Source organism: Lycium barbarum, chromosome 11 (genome assembly GCF_019175385.1).
Source record: "Lycium barbarum isolate Lr01 chromosome 11, ASM1917538v2, whole genome shotgun sequence".
In the NCBI taxonomy this organism is placed as follows: domain Eukaryota; kingdom Viridiplantae; phylum Streptophyta; class Magnoliopsida; order Solanales; family Solanaceae; genus Lycium; species Lycium barbarum.
In genome coordinates, this window is record NC_083347.1 from 79,795,758 (window position 1) to 79,816,594 (window position 20,837).

The window sequence follows — 20,837 nt, forward strand, 5'->3', positions numbered from 1 at the left end:
CATTGGCAAAATACCATAATATATATTATATATATGTTACATATAACTTTTAAGTATAAATTATGTCGATTTTTTCAATTCAAAAATCAATTTGCACAAAAACAAGGTTTAATTAAATAAGCATTTTTATTATCAATTTAAAGTCAATATTTTATTTTGTTAAAGTAAAGAAGCTTAATTAGTTAGTTGAATAATTAATTTAGCTCAATCTTATTTCAAACCGTTTTGATTTCAAAGAAGGATTTTAATTGACATAAGTTGATTTCAAATTGATTTAAATTGGCTACGGATTTAATGTTTTGGTTAAAATTGGAATGAAAGGGTCATGATCTAAACTCACCCTTAGCCATCTTTTAACTCCAAGAAAGCAGCCCAAAGTTGAGCCCAATATCCCCAATTCGCTCAGCCCACAATAGCACAACCCGACCAATCATTTTAAATGCCCAAAACATATCGATCATCCCAGTTAGACGAACCCAGAAAACACCTAAGTCTCTGATTTTCTCTAGCAAATTAACAGCTCACTTTGGCATGTGGTATTCTCCTTTTGGCGAGATTGCCATGCGCTTTCTACCATATCAGGTCTTGTGTGTGTTTAACCTTAAAACGGAGAACAATTAAATTTATGCGTGATGCCAAAGATATGTGGATAAATTCAATTCAAGATTAGATGGTGAGATATATAAATAAGTGAATAGAGAAGCATATCTGACCAACTTGTTAAGTGTGTCTGGCCTCGGGTATAGATACCGAGGTCGATACCCTTTAATACGAATTTACACGAGGTATAATAAAAATGAACTTAAGAACAGATGGGAATGGGTTTAATAGGATTCTTATGATTGTTAATGTAAACTATTTCTCTCCTTGTTATTGCCAACCCCCTTCATGAATGATAACCTCCCCCTTATATAGTAGAGAAGTTTCAACCCTAGTACAATTCTAAATAAAGCAAGTAAATCTGGTAACAGCTGTTTTGCCGAGATCGACGCCGAAATATTCGGTTGAGGACAGATATTTCGGTCTCCCGCTGATGGCAGTCAATCGCCCTTCCTTTATCGCCTCATCCCGGCTCGAACTCGAAGCCTCGTTCCCGGTGAGACGGTCGTATCATGACCGAGCATAACAGTAACAACGGGAAACCGAGCATGCCTGTATCCTCGGTTTTACCCGTATACAAATAGTTCCCCCATTTCCCGAGGTACAATTATTGATGGTGGGGAATTGACCCAAATAAACTGAGCAGCCGCCTCCAATTTCCTAGGACAGGACCTTTAAGTCAAACCTCACTCTGCCCGATGCTAGGTCATTATTACCCAGCCACCAAATCATTTTGGGGAATCCTCCTTGTATCAGAATCCTTGATACGCTACAAGATCTCTTCAATCCCTTTCTATATAAAGCCCATGTCTTCTTTCTTTTCCATGCATCTGCACTTCTTCAAACCTCACTTTGTTCCACCTTAAAACCTACTGATATTCCTGCATTGAGCCCATAATACTCTTCAGATCTTCAATCTTCTTGTTCCAGGGTGAGAATACCTTTTGTTAAGGAGGACCTTCTAATCATGGTTTACGTACCGTTGTTGACTCAGGGTGAAGATCAGCATTCGTTCATGCCATCGACTAGAGCCGCTGGCTCTGATAGGGACTTAGAATCTATTGTTGCTAGTATTGTTCTGTCGGGTTTTATTTATACGAATGACTGCAAAGTCCTTCACAATCTTGACCTGGTGGAAGATTTCGAATCTTGTATCGGTGATAGCACCATTACTACGATCAGGGAAGATTGCCATCTAGGCACAGACGTCGATCTTCTCCCCGTTGGGGAGGGTGTGAAAATAAATCATCACGTTGCCGGTTACTCGTTATCATACACTTATCCCTTTGCCATAGGGTTCACCTTCCCTGTTCATAGAATAATCGCGGACTTCTGCCATCGATATCGAATATGTATCGGGCAGATCGCCCCGCAAATTTGGAGGCTCGTGCTCTGTATTGAGAAGTTGGCCAATGCGGACGGAGTCGCTTTTACCCTCGATCATTTGCTTCATTTATATATACCTCGGGTGATCCGAGGGGGAATTATTCAGTTGCTTCCCAGGGGAAGCTGAAGCCTAATCGACCCCGAAGACGATTATGATCAAGGATGGCTTTATCGATTCATGATGATACACACGGTTCAACTTCACTGTCAATCGTCTGTCGATTTTCCCGAAGTGTGGAACCCTTCACCGGATCCAGTTGAGCCCACGCTTGAAACTGCTATTTTTGAATGGGTGATTGCCCTTCTCCGGGCTTCTCGTAACCTAGTCCGTTTTTGGAGAAGAATGACACCTGAATGGTGGAAAGGCAAAGACCATGGTAACTTCTTAATCTGATCGTTTCGATCCTTACTTCCTTGTATTATATCTTAACTCAATACCTTTGGTTTCCAGGACTTCGGACGAGTTCCAAAGGAAAATCGGTAGCCGAGGACATAGTTCGGGGAAGAAGAACACCCGCTCCATCGAGGCCACCTAGACAAATGGAGGCCAGAAGTTTTCCCATTGTGCATTCGGGGGTTGAATCTCGAGTTGGAACTCGCCATATTATAGGGACCCGTCGGGAAATGCCTTCGGGTGAAACTACACCAGTGATTGTGCTCGATGAAGAAGATTTACCGGGATTGGATATCCCTGGGTCGTCCACCTATGGTGCAAGTCACGGGGACATCTAATCGGTATCACCCGTCATTGCCGCATCCCGTGGATAGACTCGGAGATCTCATCCTCCGAGTTGTTAGGTTGAGTAAGGGTGTGGCTGCCTTACTTTTGTTTTCCAATTACTAGTCGTAGAATAGGGTTTCTTCTGCTTTTTTTGATGTATTGATGTATCCGGCACAGTCGGAATTCTATGAAATGGAAAAAATATTTAATGGAATCTTGCAAATTGGTTGTTATTGGACTTTATTGAGCATTCCATGCGTATTGTTTGTACCCAAACCTTCGTATATGCCCTTGTTATATTCGATCAGTAATCACTTATTCCATAATCCGAAAAAACCCGACATGTTTTGCTACCGGCCACCGTAATCGAGCATCTTGTTGTTAAACTCGGCCACGACTGGTTTGAAACAACATCCTTTGTGACATATTCGGAAGCTTTACTCGATCACGGAGGTGTTCGTTCGAGGTCCCGATCTAGGTCTCTTTGGAAGGTCGACCCGTTTAAGAACGATCTGTTGGTTGAGTGGATGCCCCGTCTCCTTCTCGTGTATGCTTCCCATGATTAGATAGGATCAAGGTCACATCCATCACATCTGTCTGACATCGACACGTGTCGAAGCGCCATTGGCTCTGAAGCTGGTTGCGGAAGGTAAAACGTCTCGGTCCCACTCTATAAAAGCAAGTTTTCCCCTTCTTTTTTCACTTTTCGACTTTTACCAAAGGGAATTTTTACCTTCGTGTGTTCTGAATACGTTGATCTTCATATCTTCAAACCTTCATATCTTCATATCTTCATCCTAATTTCCTGTTCAATCTTCAAGCCTTTATTTAAACCTTCTTATCTTCATACTTTCAAAATGACGAGCAAATCTTCAAAGGCTAAGGTCGGTGAGACGTCTTCGGCTCTTAAACCAGAGCCACTGCTGACTGATTTCGTTCCTCAAGACTGTTCGACCATTCGGGACTTCAAAGTCGAGAAACCTTCTCAACAGGGGGATCGAGGTGTCGAAATATCAGCCTATCTGTGCACGATACCCCCGAATAAACTCTAACAAGTCAAGGAAGATTGTGGTTGGAAAGGTAAGGAGGTCGTTATTCCCGACCAGGTTGAAGCCATATCGACCTACGTGGAAGGGTACTTAAATGTTTATACTTACCCTTTCACGTTCACCACACTGGACCCTGTGGTTGTCGATTTCTGCAAGCGGTACGAGATCATCCTCGGCCAAATTCACCCGTCATTTTAGAGGATTGTTGTGCTCCTCCGTTATTTTGCTACAAACATGAACATTCCGTTCACGGTACACCACCTACTTCGACTATATAGCCCCTGTGTCTTCAGAGGGGGAATGATAAAACTCTCAAAACGAGCTAGAAAAGAGCCATTCTTCGGTCTGGACGAAGATAGAGACCGAGACTGGCAGGGCAGGTTTGTCCGAATCAGGACAGCGGGTCTGATTCCCGCTGATAAATTATCGTTTCCCGAGAAATGGAAACCAAAACGTAAGTAACTTTATGTCGATGCGATTCGGCCGCATGACTGCACCGATACTGAACCTTTTTTATTTATTCGTGTGTATACAACACTTATTCGAACCCTTGGTGTGGTTCCTAACCTCGACCAGTGGATTGGGAAAATATGTTCCAAACTTACTTATGCCGAACGTACCTGGAGGAGTTTGTCCCGGTCCCGTTGGGAGGCCGGGACCCATGATAAGTCTTCCCCTTAGAGCGTCATCCTTTCTATTCTGTGCAATATGCCACGTTAGTTAGGTAATGACTGTTCCTCTTTTTGCTTCACAGATTTGTCAAAGGCCACCAGAATTCGGGGCCAGGAAACTGCCGAGACCTCAGCTGATGAGCAGGATATCGAAGCTCCCGGTCAGGGAGACCTAGTCGAAAGGAGGAAAAGAAAATCCTCTGAATCATCTCGAGCTCCTTCCCAGTATAGGAAACGATCGAGGGTCGTTATTCGAGAGACCTCGTCGGAAGATATCTCGGCCCGTGCTTTGGACGCTGAGGTTGTTGGTCAATTATTGGACCATTCTGACGACGACGATCAGGCGTTGGGTGAGCATGATTTGACCGATTCTGTCGCAATCACTCCACTATTGGTGGAAAGCTCAAGTCGAATTCTGGCTGGGTCGACTGGCATCTCGAGGACGACGGATGCAGGGATCATCGGATCGAAAGTCGGGGCCTCCAATCATACTTCTACTCGAAGTGCTGAAAAACTGCCAACCGCAGTAGCTGGATCGAAGGCAACTTCATCGGTATCAGGCTCTAAGGTACCTACTATTCTTCCTTTGTACGGTATTGGTTTCGTCCTTCCGATACAAGCTGTGGCCTCATCTGAAATGATAATTTGCATACAGGATTCTCCGCCGCCATTAGTGGATATTCCTGCCGATGACGAAAAACCCAAAGGCAAGGTGATCGAGCAAAGGGCGGCCGGTCATGAGGGTTATGAAATACCCGCTCCGGGTATGTCGGGTTTCGAGCATTTGCCCATCCCTGTAGCCGACCGTTTCGGGGTTAATTCTGGTCCCAGGTTGGAGAAATCGTTTTCTGCCCCTAGTATCGATCCGAATCGGAAGAGGCTAATCACTTTTAAGGTGCCGGCTGATATGAACATGTTATCGGGTCCTGCTGGGGTGTCTAGCTATCTGTACCCTCTGGTGTCCCAAGAGGACCGTAAGAAAATGGCCGAAGTCAGCGAATCGTGCCTTTTCAATGAGGCTCAGCATGCATTGAATCGGGTAAGTCTCGTCCTTATGTTCTTTTTACTCAGCTTTTAATTTCATGCCTCATTTTAATAACTGTTCCTTTTTCCCTTATAGGCTTCTGTGCTTCATCATGCAAGCTTCGATTGGCTTAGGCATGAAGTGGGCTGACTCAAGGAGGAGCTCAAAAGTAAGAGTCAGGAGGTGGACGAGCTCATGAATCTATATGAGCAGAAGTTGCGATATATCTCGTCTCTCCCTGATCTTTCTATGCTTAAATCGGATTTAGCAGCGGCTCGAAACGAAGCTGCCGAGGCCAAACGGGAACGTGACCAGTTGGCAAAGAAGGTAAAGGCTTTTGAAGTTTACAATAAATCTTTAATAGCCGATGCTAAAGCCCTTGCTTCTCAGGCCCGAGCTTATGTTGGCCAGATTGATCAACTCCGGGCAGAACTTAATGGGATCAAGCCCGAGTTTGATGCCCTCCATGAAATGATCATCGGTGTTGTAGCCGAATGTGATGTTCTCCGGGAGCAACTTCGGGCGTCAGTGGAACAAATGAATGGCCTTAGCTCACCACTTGCTGCAGCCAAAATGGTACGGGATCGATTGAACCGGGTCATCACCGATATGCAAACTGAGCATGGAAAGGTTCTTAACCAGATCTCGGGTTATGACGACATGTTAGAGCAGTACAAGGCCGATGTCACTGCTGTCGAAAAGGCCAATAATCTTAGAGATGAGTATGAGCGGTGCTTGTCCCGAAAGAAGACCCTCGAAGAAGTTCAAGCCACTGGTGTGGACTTATCAGATCTGATCGAGAAAGCCAAGAAGCTTGAAGCAGAAGCAAAAACTGCGTTCGACCCTGAGGATTCGAATATCGACCTTGAGTCAGTCGATGAAGAGGCCGAGGGGTCAGATGAAGATTAGGTTCGGGGCCTTATCTCCATTCTTTTGTTTTTACACCTTTGTTTTGATGCCACTATTCCGAGCCTTTGTAAATCTACTTTATGTATGTATGAATCAAAATTTGTATTTGATATTTGCAAAGTACTCCTCGGTTCAATGCTTGTTCGGTTTATGCCTTCATTATAATTTGCCATATTGTTTCAGCCAGGATAAAATTCAAATGGTAACGGCCCATGATTGGGTTTTAGTCTGTGTTGTCGTTAGTCGTTGCTTTATTCATAATTTGCAAGACAGACCCGATCATGGCAATTTTGCGTTTTTAGATCGTGATCTTTAACAGTCTTAGGTCGCAGCTTTCGAGCTTGCATATGTTTTTTAGACCGAAGTCTTTAACTGTTTACGTCATAGTTTAGACCGTAGTCTTTAACTGTTATGCCATAGTTTTTCGGTATTTGGCAACATCAGATCCTTTTGATCGAAGTAAGTTTTTTATTGAAAAAACCGGCCAGAGATGCATTTGCAATTGTTGCCACGGCAAGAACAAACTAAGTGGACACGATTTAATCGATCGTTTGGTTCTTACATCTGATCATATCGTTGAGGCTTTGGCTTTTACATAGTTATCATTGAACTCATGGTATAATAGTCCCCTAGTATTCGAGTCCGAAGTATGAGGGCTCGGGTACTATTAACCTGGTATGTGCAGCCCCGGTCTCCGGTCTTTGATTGATATGCTCTACATGTGTAGCACGATGTTCGGCGCTGCCTCATTAAAAACCTTGTCGAAAACCCACTTCGGGACAAAACGGTCGAAGGGAAAAAGAGTGCAACACGTGCTTTCAGCCCTAACTCCATGACTTTCGAGTATCTGCTGTACTGTTTCGTTGTCCCTCGGACTGTATCCCTGCATGGTTAGATCGAGAGAGAAGAAAACAAAAGAAAAGTTATTCGTACCTTTAACAGTAATATCGTTTTATGTGTGCCACATTCTAGTTGTTTTTCAGCTGTTGTCCGTCTTCATTCTCGAGCTGATAAGAACCCTTTCCGATTATTCCAGTGACTCGGTACGGTCCTTCTCAATTCGGAGCTAGTTTCCCTTCGTGAGGGTTTTTTGTATGAAGTGTGACCTTCCTTAGTACCAAGTCCCCAATTTGAAAATGTCTGAGGTTGGTCCTCCGATTATAATACCTTTGCATGCTCTATTTTTGTGCGGCTATGCGGATATGAGCAGTTTCCCTTCTTTTGTCCACAAGATCCAGATTGACGGACATTGCTTCATGGTTAGAGTTCTCAGTGGCATAACGGAATTTTAAGCTTGGCTCACCAACCTCGACGGGTATCAGGGCCTCGGCTCCGTATACAAGGGAAAATAGAGTCTCCCCGGTGCTCGACCTTACCGTTGTGCGGTAGGCCCATAAAACCTCGGGCAGAACCTCCTTCCATTCGTGCTTGGAACCGGCTAGTCTTTTCTTTAAATTCTGTAATATGGTTTTATTGGTAGACTCGGCCTGACCATTCGCGCTCGGATGGTACGGGGTTGATAAGATTTTCTTGATTCTGTATTCTTCGAAAAACTTGTTGCCTTGCTACCTATGAACTGCTTCCCGTTATCACACGCGATCTCCGCTGGTACCCCGAATCGACAGATTATATGGTCGTAAATGAAATTAATGACCTCTTTTTCCCTGACTTTCTCGAGTGCCTGTGCTTCGACCCATTTAGAGCAATAATCAGTCATTAGTAAAGTAAATTGTGTCTTACCTGGGGCCCATGGAAAAGGTCCCACTATACCCATGTCCCATTTCATGAATGGTCATGGGGAGAGGACCGGATGGATTTCTTCCCCGGGTTGATGTATTGACGGGGCATGCCTTTGGCATTCGTTACATTTTCGAACGAAGGTTTTGGCATCCTCCTCCATCTCGTTCCAGTAGTATCCTGCTCTGATCAGCTTGCGGACCAATGAATCAGCTCCCGAATGGTTTCCACAAGTGCCTCCGTGAACTTTCCTCATAACATAGTCGGTTTCCCCTGGTCCTAGGCATCTCGCTAAGGGGCCGTGGAATGACCTTCGGTACAACTGGCCATCGACCAAACAAAATATAGCCGCCTTTTTTTGGAGGGCCCTTGATTCCTTGGTATCGAATGGTTGCTTTCCTGTTTTGAGATAGTCTATGTATTTGTTCCTCCAATCCCAAGTGAGGCTGGTCGAGTTTATCTCGGCGTGGCCGGTCTCTATGACTGATTTTGTCAACTATACCACAGCCCCGGAGGCGAACCCTTCTGATTCGACTGAGGATCCTAGATTTTCCAGGGCATCCGCTTCATTATTTTGATCCCGGGGTACGTGTTCCAAAGTCCACTCCTTGAACTGGCGGAGGACAACCTGCAACTTCTCTTGATATTTCCGCATTCTGTCATCTTTGATTTCGAAGGTTTCATTCGTTTGGTTGACCACCAAGAGAGAATCGCACTTGGCCTCTACGATCTCGACTCCAAAGCTTTTAGTCAGTTCTAAACCTACAATCATAGCCTCATACTCGGCTTCGTTGTTAGTTAAATCAGCAGACCTAATAGATTGTCTTAATATGTCACCTGAGGGAGGTTTGAGAACGATCCCTAACCCGGACCCTTTCACGTTAGACGCACCATCCGTGTAAAGGGTCCAGACTCCCGTACTAGTCCCCGAGGCAAGAAGCATCTCCTTGTCGACGTCGGGGATCATGGCCAGTGCAAAATCGGCCACAAAATCCGCCAATATTTGGGATTTAATTGCAGTTCGGGGTTTGTATTCAATATCATACCCGCTAATCTCCACAACCCACTTTGCTAGTCGACCTGAGAGTTCGGGTCTATGCAAGACGTTCCTTAAGGGGTAGGACATTACGACGCATATGGGATGACACTGAAAGTAAGGTTTTAATTTTTTAGATGCACTTAATAAAGCCAAAGCAAGTTTTTCCAGATGTGGATACCTGGTTTCGGCATCACTGAGGGTTCTACTTACATAGTAAATCGGGTATTGCGTACCTTTCTCCTCTCGAACCAGGACACCGCTCACCACTATCTCGGACACCGCCAGGTATAGATACAACTGCTCGTTCGCTTTTGGTGTGTGGAGTAGAGGTGGACTTGATAAGTATCTCTTGAGTTCTGCCAAGGCCGTTTGACATTCGGGGGTCCATGCAAAGTCAGTCTTTTTCTTGAGCAACAAGAAGAAACGGTGACTCTTATCCGAGGATCTGGAGATGAATCGGCTCTGGGCAGCTATCCGTCCTGTTAATCTCTGTACTCCTTTAATGCCGTTTATCATGGTGATATCTTCGATTGCCTTTATCTTATCTGGTTGAATTTTGATTCCCCGATTTGATACCATGAATCCGAGAAACTTGCCCGATCCGACTCCGAAGGCACATTTTTCCGATTCAGCTTCATGTTGTACTTTCTTAATATGCTGAAAGGTTCCTCCAAAAATTTCAAATGGTCCTCTGCTCGCAGGGACTTAACGACCATGTCATCTATATAAACTTCCATGGATTTCCCTATTTGGTGTTCAAACATTCGGTTGACTAAACGCTGATAGGTGGCACCGGCATTTTTTAAGCCGAAAGGCATTACATTATAGCAATATGTGCCAAACCTAGTTATAAAGGAGGTTTTTTCTCGATCCTCCGGGTCCATTTGTATTTGGTTGTACCCGGAATATGCATCGAGAAAGCTCAGCGTGTCGTGAACCGCGGTAGCGTCGATCATGCGATCGATGCTAGGCAAAGAAAAGGAATCCTTCGAGCAGGCTTTGTTTAAATCTTTATAGTCTACGCATATTCTAAACTTATTCCCCTTTTTAGGCACTACTACAACGTTAGCTAACCAATCTGGGTATTTTACCTCTCGAATGGACCCTACATTAAGGAGCTTGGTTGCCTCGTCCTTAACGAATGCATGTTTCACCTCGGGTTGTGGCCTTCTCTTTTGTTTGACTGAGGGAAAACTTGGATCCAAGCTCAACTTGTGTGTCGTCATGTCCGGTGGAATACCTGTCATGTCTAAATGGGACCAAGCAAAGCAATCTGAGTTAATTTTAAGAAACTCAATAAATTCTTTCCTGAGCTCGGGGGTTAACCCCGTGCCCAGGTATACCTTCTTTTCTGGTAGATGGATGAACAGTGTGACTTGCTCGAGTTCTTCAATGGTGGACTTAGTGGCGTCAGAATCATCGGGCACCACAAATGCTCTCGGTATTCCGAATTTTAACTCTTCGTCTAGCGTGTCTCCGTTCCGATCTTCCAAAGATTTCGGGATCGGGATCTGTGATTGCTAGTTGGCATTTTTCTCTTCACTCTGATCTGGCGCCTTTATAGTCTTAACAGATTCTTCAACCGCGAACATTTCTTTTGCGGCCTGCTGTTCACCACATACTGTTTTGATACCTTCTGGAGTCGGGAATTTCAATACCTGATGCATAGTCGAGGGAACCGCTCTTACGAGGTGAATCCACGGTCTGCCTAGCAATGCATTGTATCCCATATCTCCCTCTATCAAATAAAATTTCGTCTGTTGCGTAGTTCCTGCCATACTGATCGGTATAGTGATTTCACCCTTCGTCGTTTCGCATGCCATGTTAAATCCATTGAGGACCCGTATAGCCGACACGATCTGATCTAGTAGTCCCAGCTGTTCGATGACTCTCCATTGGATGATATTAGCCGAGCTACCATGATCAATCAACACACGTTTAATTCTAAACTTATTAACAAGGACATATATTACCAGTGCGTCATTATGCGGCTGGGCGATGCCCTCCATGTCCTCGTCATCGAAAGTGATGGGGCCATCGGGGTCATCGTTTCGGATACGCTTTTCCTTTGTTATGGAAATTTTTGTAAGCTTCATAACCGGTCTAATAGGAATGTCAGTTCCTCCCATGATCATGTGTATCACTTGCTGGGGCTCTTCCGGCCTATCCTGCTTATTGGAATCTAGGTTTTTAAAATGGGTTTTTGCTCGTTCACTTAGGAATTCTCGAAGATGCCCCAAATTGAACAGATGGGCGACCTCCTCTCTCAGCTGTCGACAATCCTCGGTTCGATGGCCGTGAGTATGATGATACTTACAAATAAGACTTTTATCCCGCTTCTCCGGGTCAGATTGGATTGGCCTCGGATGCCTTGTTTCTTTGTTTCGGATAACGGCTGCCGCTAAGGTTGCTACATCAACGCAAAAGTTGTACTCGGATAACCTTGGAGTTTCTCTGTTTCCCGGAGCTCTATCGATAACATTTCTGTTTACCAAACCACAGTTATTTTGGCCCCGATCATTCCTTCGATCGTTTCTCCTATCATTCTTGCCCGATTTGTTGTTACGCCCATTACCCCTTCGATCGAGCGGGTAAGGCTGGTATCTGTCATATGATGATCTGGAATCTCGATCTGTCACTCTCCTTGAGCGATTACCTCCTTTACCGGAATGCCATGATACTGAAGCGGCCCTCAGAATCTTATCGTCTTCGACCCTGATCTTCGACTGATACCTGTTGTGCACATCAGCCCAGGCGATTGCCGGGTATTCTACCAAGTTTTGTTTTAATTCCATAGATGTGATCGAGCTCCTCGAGCTGAGCCCTTGGGTGAAAGCCTGAACGGCCCAATCGTTAGTAACTGGAGGTAAGTCCATGCGCTCCATTTGAAATCGAGCCACAAACTCGCGGAGGGTCTCATCATCTCGTTGCTTAACATTGAACAAGTCTGATTTTTGAGTTTCGACCTTGATGGCCCCGACATGGGCCTTAACGAAAGCATCAGCGAGCATGGCAAATGAATCAATCGAGTGCTCGAGCAAGTTATGATACCAAATCATAGCCCCCTTTGACAGAGTTTCCCCGAATTTCTTAAGTAGCAATGATTCCCTTTCGTCATCGGCGAGATCATTGCCCTTAATAGCGCACGTATACGCAGTAACATGCTCATTTGGGTCCGTTGTCCCATTGTACTTTGGGATATCGGGCATGTGAAATCTCTTGGGGATTTTCGTCGGTGCCGCACTTGCGGAAACGACATTTGAACAAACGTTTTCGAATCCGGTCCCTTCAACACTGGCGGAGCCTCCGGAATCTGATCAACCCTCGAATTATAGTTCTCCACCTTCTTATCGTTTGCCTCTATCTTCTTTTCACTGGATTCGACCCGTTTGGTCAATTCTTCGAGCATTCTAATCAATTTGGTACTTTGTCCGGGGTGGTTCTCGTTATCCCGTGAGGCATGTCTTTCCTCCGTATACTGGGTCTGTTCTGATGGGGCAATATCGGATGCCTGACCCTGATTTTTCAATTGCGCTATAATCTCTTGCTGGGCCTGCAATTGAGCCATGGCCATGTCTAATTGGTTTTGGAGCTGTTGTAGCATGGCCCTGTTATTCTCACCGGCCGGTACGTTGCCCACTGATGATCCGACTTGAACAGGATTAATGGGGGGCGTGTTGTTGTTTGGTACGTCCCTGTCGTCATGCTCATGATGGCTTGGTTCCACTTGGAAGTTGACAGAATGGGAATCCGACATTTCTGGTATACCTGAAATCAAACCTTCAAGAACAAGTGTAAAATATCGAGTGTGACCAGAATGTTGTATTGAACCGCCACTACTATCTAAGGCCCCACGATGGGTGCCAAACTGTTTAACCTTAAAACGGAGAACAATTAAATTTATGTGTGATGCCAAAGATATGTGGCTAAATTCAATTCAAGATTAGATGGCGAGATATATCAATAAGTGAATAGAGAAGCAGATCTAACCAACTTGTTAAGTGTGTCTGGCCTCGGGTATAGTTACCGAGGTCGATACCCTTTGTTATGAACTTACACGAGGTATAATAAAAATGAACTTAAGAACAGATGGGAATGGATTTAATAGGATTCTTATGATTGTTAATGTAAACTATTTCTCTCCTTGTTATTGCCAACCCCCTTCATGAATGATAACCTCCCCTTTATATAGTAGAGGAGTATCAATCCTAGTACAATTCTAAATAAAGCAAGTAAATATGGTGACAGCTATTTTGCCGAGATTGACGCCGAAATATCCGGTTGAGGACGGATATTTCGGTCTCCCGCTGATGGCAGTCAATCGCCCTTCCTTTATCCCCTCATCCCGGCCCGAACTCGAAGCCTCGTTCCCGGTGAGATGGTCGTATCGTGACCGAACATAACAATCACAACGGGAAACCGAGCGTGCCTGTATCCTCGATTTTACTCGTATACAGTGTGACCGAGAATGGCAATTCATTCATGGCATTTGGATGTTTGCTCAAGTAAAACAAATTCCAAACGGTAACTTGATGTTTTTTTAAATTTTCTTTGGGGTTTTGTCTTTTCTTTTTCTAATACAATTCGACGGACCTCAATTTTTTTTTTTTCAAATCCGAATTTCAAATGAGACTCAAACGAATTTTCAACTCCCAGCAGTCCCACATCATTTTTACAAGATAAAACCCTAGCTTCATTATCAAAAAAGGTTTGAACACCCCCCAAGTTCTAAACTTTTCAATTAGTTGGCTTAAAACGAGAAATTTTCTCTTATAAATCAAGTTCTTAAATTATCGAAGCAAGTTAAAATAAATTTTTTGAGTTTTAACTAGTTGTTGGTGAAAGGTCGAAGGTGATCCACAACTCTCATAGCCCCCGTCATTGCATCGAAGAAAGATAATATTTCCTTCCTCATCTCAGTCGTCTTTTCAATTCTGTGTATTTCGATTCTGTAGTTAGAGTAGTTTAGTTTAAATCTGTCTATTAAGCTACTAGTTACGTAGTATAATTTTCTCTTTTTAGTTCTTTCTTTATTTCCTCTTTATTTTGGTATTTAGTTTAAATCTCAGTTATGTTTGTTGCTGGCTAAAAATTTGATATGAACTTAGCATGATCATATTTCGTTAATAGGTATATTTACTGTCGGAAGGGGAGCCTTGGCGTAATTGGTAAAGTTGCTGCCATGTGACCAGGAGGTCACGGGTTCGAGCCGTCGAAATAGCCTCTTGCAGAAATGCAAGGTAAGGCTACGTACAATAGACCCTTGTGGTTCGGCCCTTCCCCGGACTCCGCACATAGCGGGATCTTAGTGCACCGGGCTGCCCTTTTTTAGGTATATTTACTGTCTTAAAATTCATAATAAAAGCAGGGCCTAGTATGAAGATTTCTGGTCTTGTTTTGGTTTAGGAAGTATTAAACCAAATCATATTACATTAGGTTGTCTTGCTATTTTTATTACCTGTTGAGTTGGGATAGAGGTATAGAAAAAATAAGAATTTAGTTTCAGCATTCCACTTTCCATATTGAATTCCCTTAATGCTTGCATTTCATTTTCGGTAGCCTAACTGGTTTGTTGGCATTTCACTGTTTCTCATGTTTTCCCTGTGAGACTTGTATGAGTGTTGTTTGTTTTAATCCCCCTCCTCTGCTATTTTATTGATCTATTTTAGTCTTTGTAAATTGGTGCTATGCCTCAAAAAATTAAGATTTAGTTCTTCTTTGTAAGCTCTATTAACTCTTGAACCATGACTTGAAGAGGTAGAAATGTAGTCTTTTATCATAGGAGGTAGAAATGTAGTCTTTTATCATAGCACTCCTAAAGTGCTAGTCTAAAACTGTTTCTAGGGAATTTCCTGCTGAAGTTTTTGCTACTAACTTACGTCAAAAAAATTGTTAAGTTCAAACAGGTCTTGTTCAGTTTTTCTTTCACTTTCTCGTTTAACGAAACAACATGATGGATAGTGTGGCCCCTTAAGGTTTCTCTGCTTTGTGGTGTTGTGAGATTAGCTCAAAAACATGAAGATGTTTTAGTGTTGGTGGATTCAGCTACTGGTTATTGTCCTTTCCGTGTCGTACTCATTCGGACCAACTGACCATTTGATTTTTAAGCTTCTTGAGGTTGAGATCAAAAGCACTTTCTGTAACTGAATGCTAAATCAGGGTTGGGCTTGGTATGTCTTTAAAACCAACTTGCTAAAGAATCCCCTTTTGAACCTTTTAGTGCCAAGATGATAGATTTATTGATATGATTCCTAGTTTCTTCATTGTCTCAACATCCCTTCTTTTTTATTCTCAAGACCATTGTGATTTTGTCTCTTAGATGTTAAGGTGTAAGGTTAATTTCTTATGAGAATCTGGAACCTGTTTTAAAATGAATGGAATGTCCTACTTCTCAATTTGGTTTTCAAAACTTTGCCTAAAGCTGATGTATATTGGTGTGTGTAAAGAACAATATGTTTTTTTTTCTTTCTAAGTAAGTTAATAATGACTTCTGTGGTAAATTAAACATGCCATGAGGTGTATAATTTCACTTCATAACAGTCCTAACTCCTAAAAGGATCTGTATTTTAAAGATTCTATATTCTCTCTTGTTGCCAGTTCAGGGAATATGTTTGCATCCTTTGTGTATTTTGTTTGTACCCCTTCTTGAGAGATGGATAAGTTTGATTATGAGAAATTGGTTTGGTTAACTTGGCTAGTGAACCAATATCAGGCAGTAGTTTTTTGTTAAGATTTAGTTTCTAAGAGTACTTCCTTTACGTATCATAAAAAAGGCATTTTTTTTGTAAGAAGAAGAGAGTGTTTCTTCACATCTTTAAATAAGTGCACTCCTTCATGTTGTAAAAGTTTGGTTCTTGCATAATATCTCAGATCTTCAAATACTATATGAAGTGAACATGATGCCTTAGTTTTATCCATACATAGCTTATGTTCATGTGATATTCGTGGAGATTTACTTAAGTCTGTAGTTTAATAATTTTCTTCTCCCTTATTTCGCTTAGAGTAGTTAAATGCCTAACTATAGATGTTATTTCCTAGAGTTAAATATTCTCTTTCCTTCAAACAAGTTGCAGTTGAGCATAAGGCTCCTTTTCTAGTAGTTGAAATCATTCTCTATTTAGGTCTTAAACTAAATATAGGTTGAATAAAGATATTATAAAACAACGGGGTTTGTTTGTGATAGCCCTCTCATGTGCATTCAAATTCAAGTTACAATAAAGTTAAGCTTTGTTAAACTTATCTAAATGTGGTATAGGTCTGTCTTAGGCCTTAATAGTAACAAAAATGTCCCTTTTAAAGGGATTTCAGTTTTTTTATAATCTTATCAGGAATATTGTTAGCCTTTGTGATATTCATATGTTTGATCTAGGTATACCTAGAGGTTCTAAAGCATGAGGCAAATGCATGTTATGCCACAGTCACAAGATATGACAAGCAGATCCTTCTTTGCCTAAGACATACCTTCTATCCTATGCATTATTTTGTTAAAACTTCTTTATGTTTGTTTGATACTCATCCTTTACCCCTGTTTTCTTTGCATGATCTGGGGAGTTTACATCCCAAAATCTCCTTGAATTGCTGTCTTGTTGCTGCTGCTGTAAGTTGCTGACCTTTTGAACAAATTATTGTGTTCTTGAGATGCCACACTTAAGAGAGTTGTTGGCTGCATTTGGGACTTTGAAACTATTGCTATGTTTGGTTTCCCATTGGGGTATTTGGTCAAATGCTTGCTGCATTTTGAGACTGGACCTGCTACATCTTAAAGGGTCTAGGGAGCTGTGTTTGAGGTTCATTTTGTTAATAAAAAGCTGTTATGTTTAGTTGATTGATCCTGAGAATAGATACCTTATTTGAGTTGTTGTATTTAGACAAGCTATTGCTTTAAAAGAGGAGAACAGCTGCTGCACTTTGAGCACTTGTTTAATTGCTGCACCCAATACTTGGAAACAAAGGCTGTATGTGAGTTTGAAGTTTGCTATCAACTGTTGCTATACGTGGGTTGATTACTGCTAGTTTGCTACTGCATTTTGGCTGAACAATTGCTGCATTTTGAGCCACTGTGACTTGATGAGTGTTTGGCATTGTGCTTCAGGGGTAAATTGCTGGTGCGTTTGGACCATTTGTTGCTGTGTTTTAAAGCCCTTTTGCTGCTGCATTTCAAACTAAATTGCTGGCCAACTGTGAACCAGTTTGCTGTTATGTCTTGAGCCAAACTACTACTAATTTTGGCCTTTATATTGCTGTACTTTTGAGCCAAAAGGTGGCTGTATTTCGAGGGAAAATGAACAGATATTACACTTGAGTTATTGTGTTAGAGTAGCTGCCACATCTTGAGCCGAATCATTAGCATTTTGTGCCCACTACTGCTGCTTCGATTGAGCTGATTTGAACCAAAATGCTGCTGTGTTTTAAGCTAAATAGTTGCTGCACTTGAGAACACTTGTTAGGCTTGATGCTTCAACTGTTATACTTAAGAACAGCTTATTCAGCTGCTGCTATGTTCTTTAAAAAACTGATTGCTACACTCGATGAAATTTTACTAATTTGAACTTGATACTACACTTGGGCCGATGAGAACATTTATTTTGAGGCCATGCCTTGTCCGAAAAGGTTATCCCTCGGTTTAGGCAACGATGATCTCACGGTGATATCACGAGGTAGGAACCAACATGCGCTTGGCAAGGCAACTATAATGGCCACTAGTTTGCAGGCGCGACATGATTCGGGTTCCTTTGCCATATTCGGAACCGTGAGTCTAAGCCTCCGTAATCAAAGCTCTCAAAGTTTGATACGAGTCCGAGGGATATTATTATTTATGTCCCTAAACGTCGCCCTACGGGGTGGTGTTTTGACTAACTACTTTCCTTTTTATTGTGCGAGGTACCAATAAAACAAGCACGAAAAGCAAAGCTTAAGGACGAAGTAAAAGGATCGGATGCTTAGAGCTTTGGACGAAGACTAGAAGAGTATGGGGTTTGGGCCCAAGGCCGACAAAGCTAAACTTTCTTCCCTTCTTTATTTTTGTATAAAACATGCTTATTTTATATGTTTACATTCACTTTGTATGAACATGCTTTTTTGTAAATATTTGTATAGATATTGAAACCCTTATAAGTTGGAACTGAGGATTCAAATAGATGATATTTCAAATTGTACCCAAACGATAAAAGAGTTGTATTCCATTTGATTAAAGTAACTAAAAGTGAAAGAATGTTTTCTTGTACAAAAATTTGATTAACTTTGAATATATCTTTAAAAGTACATTTCATAATTTGAGAAACTTAAGAAAAGAAAGTAAAAAGAAATATTTGGGCTAGACCCAACTTAATGAATTCAGATGAATGGGATTTCTTTCTAAGCCCGAATTGGGGAAAATAGTTCCAGGCATACGGTTGACCAAAGAGATAAAATGTGGATAATGTATGAATTAATAAAAGACTATACATATATGTATACATATATATATTTTCTTATATACAAACACATGGCATTAGTTTTAGATGGGATATATCCAGTATACTATCCTTATAAGTAAAAGGACAATATTATTTTTACTTGGATATTTTAAATCTGAACTTAAACTATCCTTATTCAAAAAGGAAATTCTTTAATTCTTTCAAAAGTCGATATGATATGTCACGACAGTATTTTTATATAGGGAATTAAATAAAACATAAGCAGTTCATACAAAATCACACATTGAAGCTCGAAGGTCAACCGTATGCTACGGATCCTTAATACTAGGGGGCCTAACACCTTCCTTAGGGGATCACTAGAACCCTTACCTAGAACTCTGGATTACGAAGGATTTTTCACTGTATTTGAATAAACCCGTCACCACTGGTTTTCCTAATTTCCTAAAAATATTAGGTGACGACTCTTTTTCAAAACAAATCCTAAAGAGCACCAAAAAACTCGTAATAGCTTTCTGAGCGCTAACCCCGCCCGCGAAATGCGAACCGTAACAATGGTTGTTGCTTACTTGTGCTATGATAGCCATGATTGGTCGATACTTGTGATTATATGAATATATCTTGCATTCATCACTCCACATCTCGTCTAAGTTAGAAAAAAAAAGACTTGTCTTGATAAATTGAATTAGTATTATGCATTTGCATGGTGTATGCATATCTATTACATACATTCATGATATTATTGGCATCTGATTGATGAGGTACAGGAAAGGGGCCTTGGAGGCCAGATATTGGATATGGTACATGGACGGAGTGATGATGATAGTATAGCCTAAGGGCTGGTACATGATGATGATATTACAGCCTAAGAGCTGGGACGCAATGGAAAATAATTCCAGGTGGGTATATGGACCTTATGAGTCTCTCATAGGTCACGTGAAACCTACTGCATGAGCATGTGTATAGCGTTGCATATTTGCATTGCATAATATATATTTCACTTGCATTACGTATTATTTATACTTGTCGATGTGATTTCATGCCGTATGTGCTTTGAATAATGTAAAGAAGGAATCTTTATGGATTTCCTTAACTTAAAGGATGAAAAGATTGAATCTTTATGACGATACTTGTTCTAAAAGATAGAAAGGCTGAATCTTTATTAATATATTGCCCTAAATAGTGTAAAGGTCGAATCTTTATGAATGTTTGTGCCTTAATTGATGCAAAGGTTGGATCTTTATAACTAAAATTGCTTAATTTAATGAAAAGGTGGAATCTTTTTCGGTTTAGATGCCGATTGGGTAAAGGTTTGAACTTTATTGCTATACCTATCCTAATTGAGGTAAAGTTGGAAACTTTATGATGAACCTTGAAAAGTAATGGACTCTATGACTTGGTTTGGCTGTAGAATTTTTACTTAAATGGTTGAAGTACATATAAACTGTATATTTTAACTAACCAACAGAGAAGAGAAGTATCAGAACTACCAGCCCTTGCCATCGCTATAGTTTAGGATTGGTCAACGATGCTTCTAGGTACACGTGCTTCCCTTACTCACTTTACACTTGCAACACCTTTTGTGTGCAGGTACAGATCAGAGCACGAGTTGAGCATCGAGGTTCGGTTGACCGTTGGAGCGCACTACCTTAGAGTCCAGTATAAGCTGCTAATGTCTCCCCAGCACTGGATTCCATCCTATCTTTAATTTCTGTCTTCATTTATTTTAGACAGTTTCGTAATAGCGTTTAAGAATTGTAATCATATCTTAGAAAGCTTTTGTACTTATGACTTATGGGGTTGGGAAGGTGTTTGACTTAGACATGTATATAATTAAGTCATTAAGAACATTCAGTACTTTGGGTGTTTCCTTTGCTTTTTTCGCATTTACTTTATTATTGGGGTCGGTTTGACTTGGGGTTCCCCTACAAATTTAGGGTAGATGCCCTCACGGTACAAATGGGATTTTGGGTCGTGACAAATTTGGTATCAATGCACTAGGTTCACTGGTCTCATGAGTACAAGAGCAATGTCTAGTAGTCTCGTGGATCGGTATGATGAACTCCGTAATTATATTCGAGAGGCTATAGGACACTTAAGAAACTTCCATTCTTTAATTCCTTATCATGTGTATGTGATTCGGTTCAAGGTCTAAACTTTTTTGTTTCAATCTCACACTAATGGTCAGAACACGTTTTTGGGTTCGCACACGAGCGGCTGGATGAGACATCGAGCGGTATGGTACGAGATGTGTAACCGTGATAAGGATGCGAGATCAAGTTCAGATT

The 20,837-nt window shown here is 41.7% G+C and overlaps 1 protein-coding gene and 1 long non-coding RNA gene across 2 annotated transcripts; one reads left to right on the forward strand and one right to left on the reverse strand.

The window, feature by feature from the left end:
- Positions 1-10,656: 10,656 nt before the first annotated feature.
- Positions 10,657-12,345, reverse strand: LOC132619942 (uncharacterized). Its single transcript, XM_060334687.1, has one exon. The coding sequence runs from the start codon at positions 12,343-12,345 to the stop codon at positions 10,657-10,659; it is 1,689 nt and encodes a 562-aa protein (XP_060190670.1).
- Positions 12,346-13,460: 1,115 nt separating this feature from the next.
- On the forward strand, positions 13,461-20,417 carry LOC132617020 (uncharacterized). The gene is made up of 2 exons (XR_009573529.1): positions 13,461-19,448; positions 20,140-20,417. It is a non-coding gene; the product is annotated as an uncharacterized LOC132617020 (long non-coding RNA).
- The last annotated feature ends 420 nt before the right edge of the window (positions 20,418-20,837 follow it).

Excerpts from the sequence above, each read along its gene's own strand:
- LOC132619942 (XM_060334687.1), bottom strand. The coding sequence starts at position 12,345 with ATGCCCGATATCCCAAAGTACAATGGGACAACGGACCCAAATGAGCAT.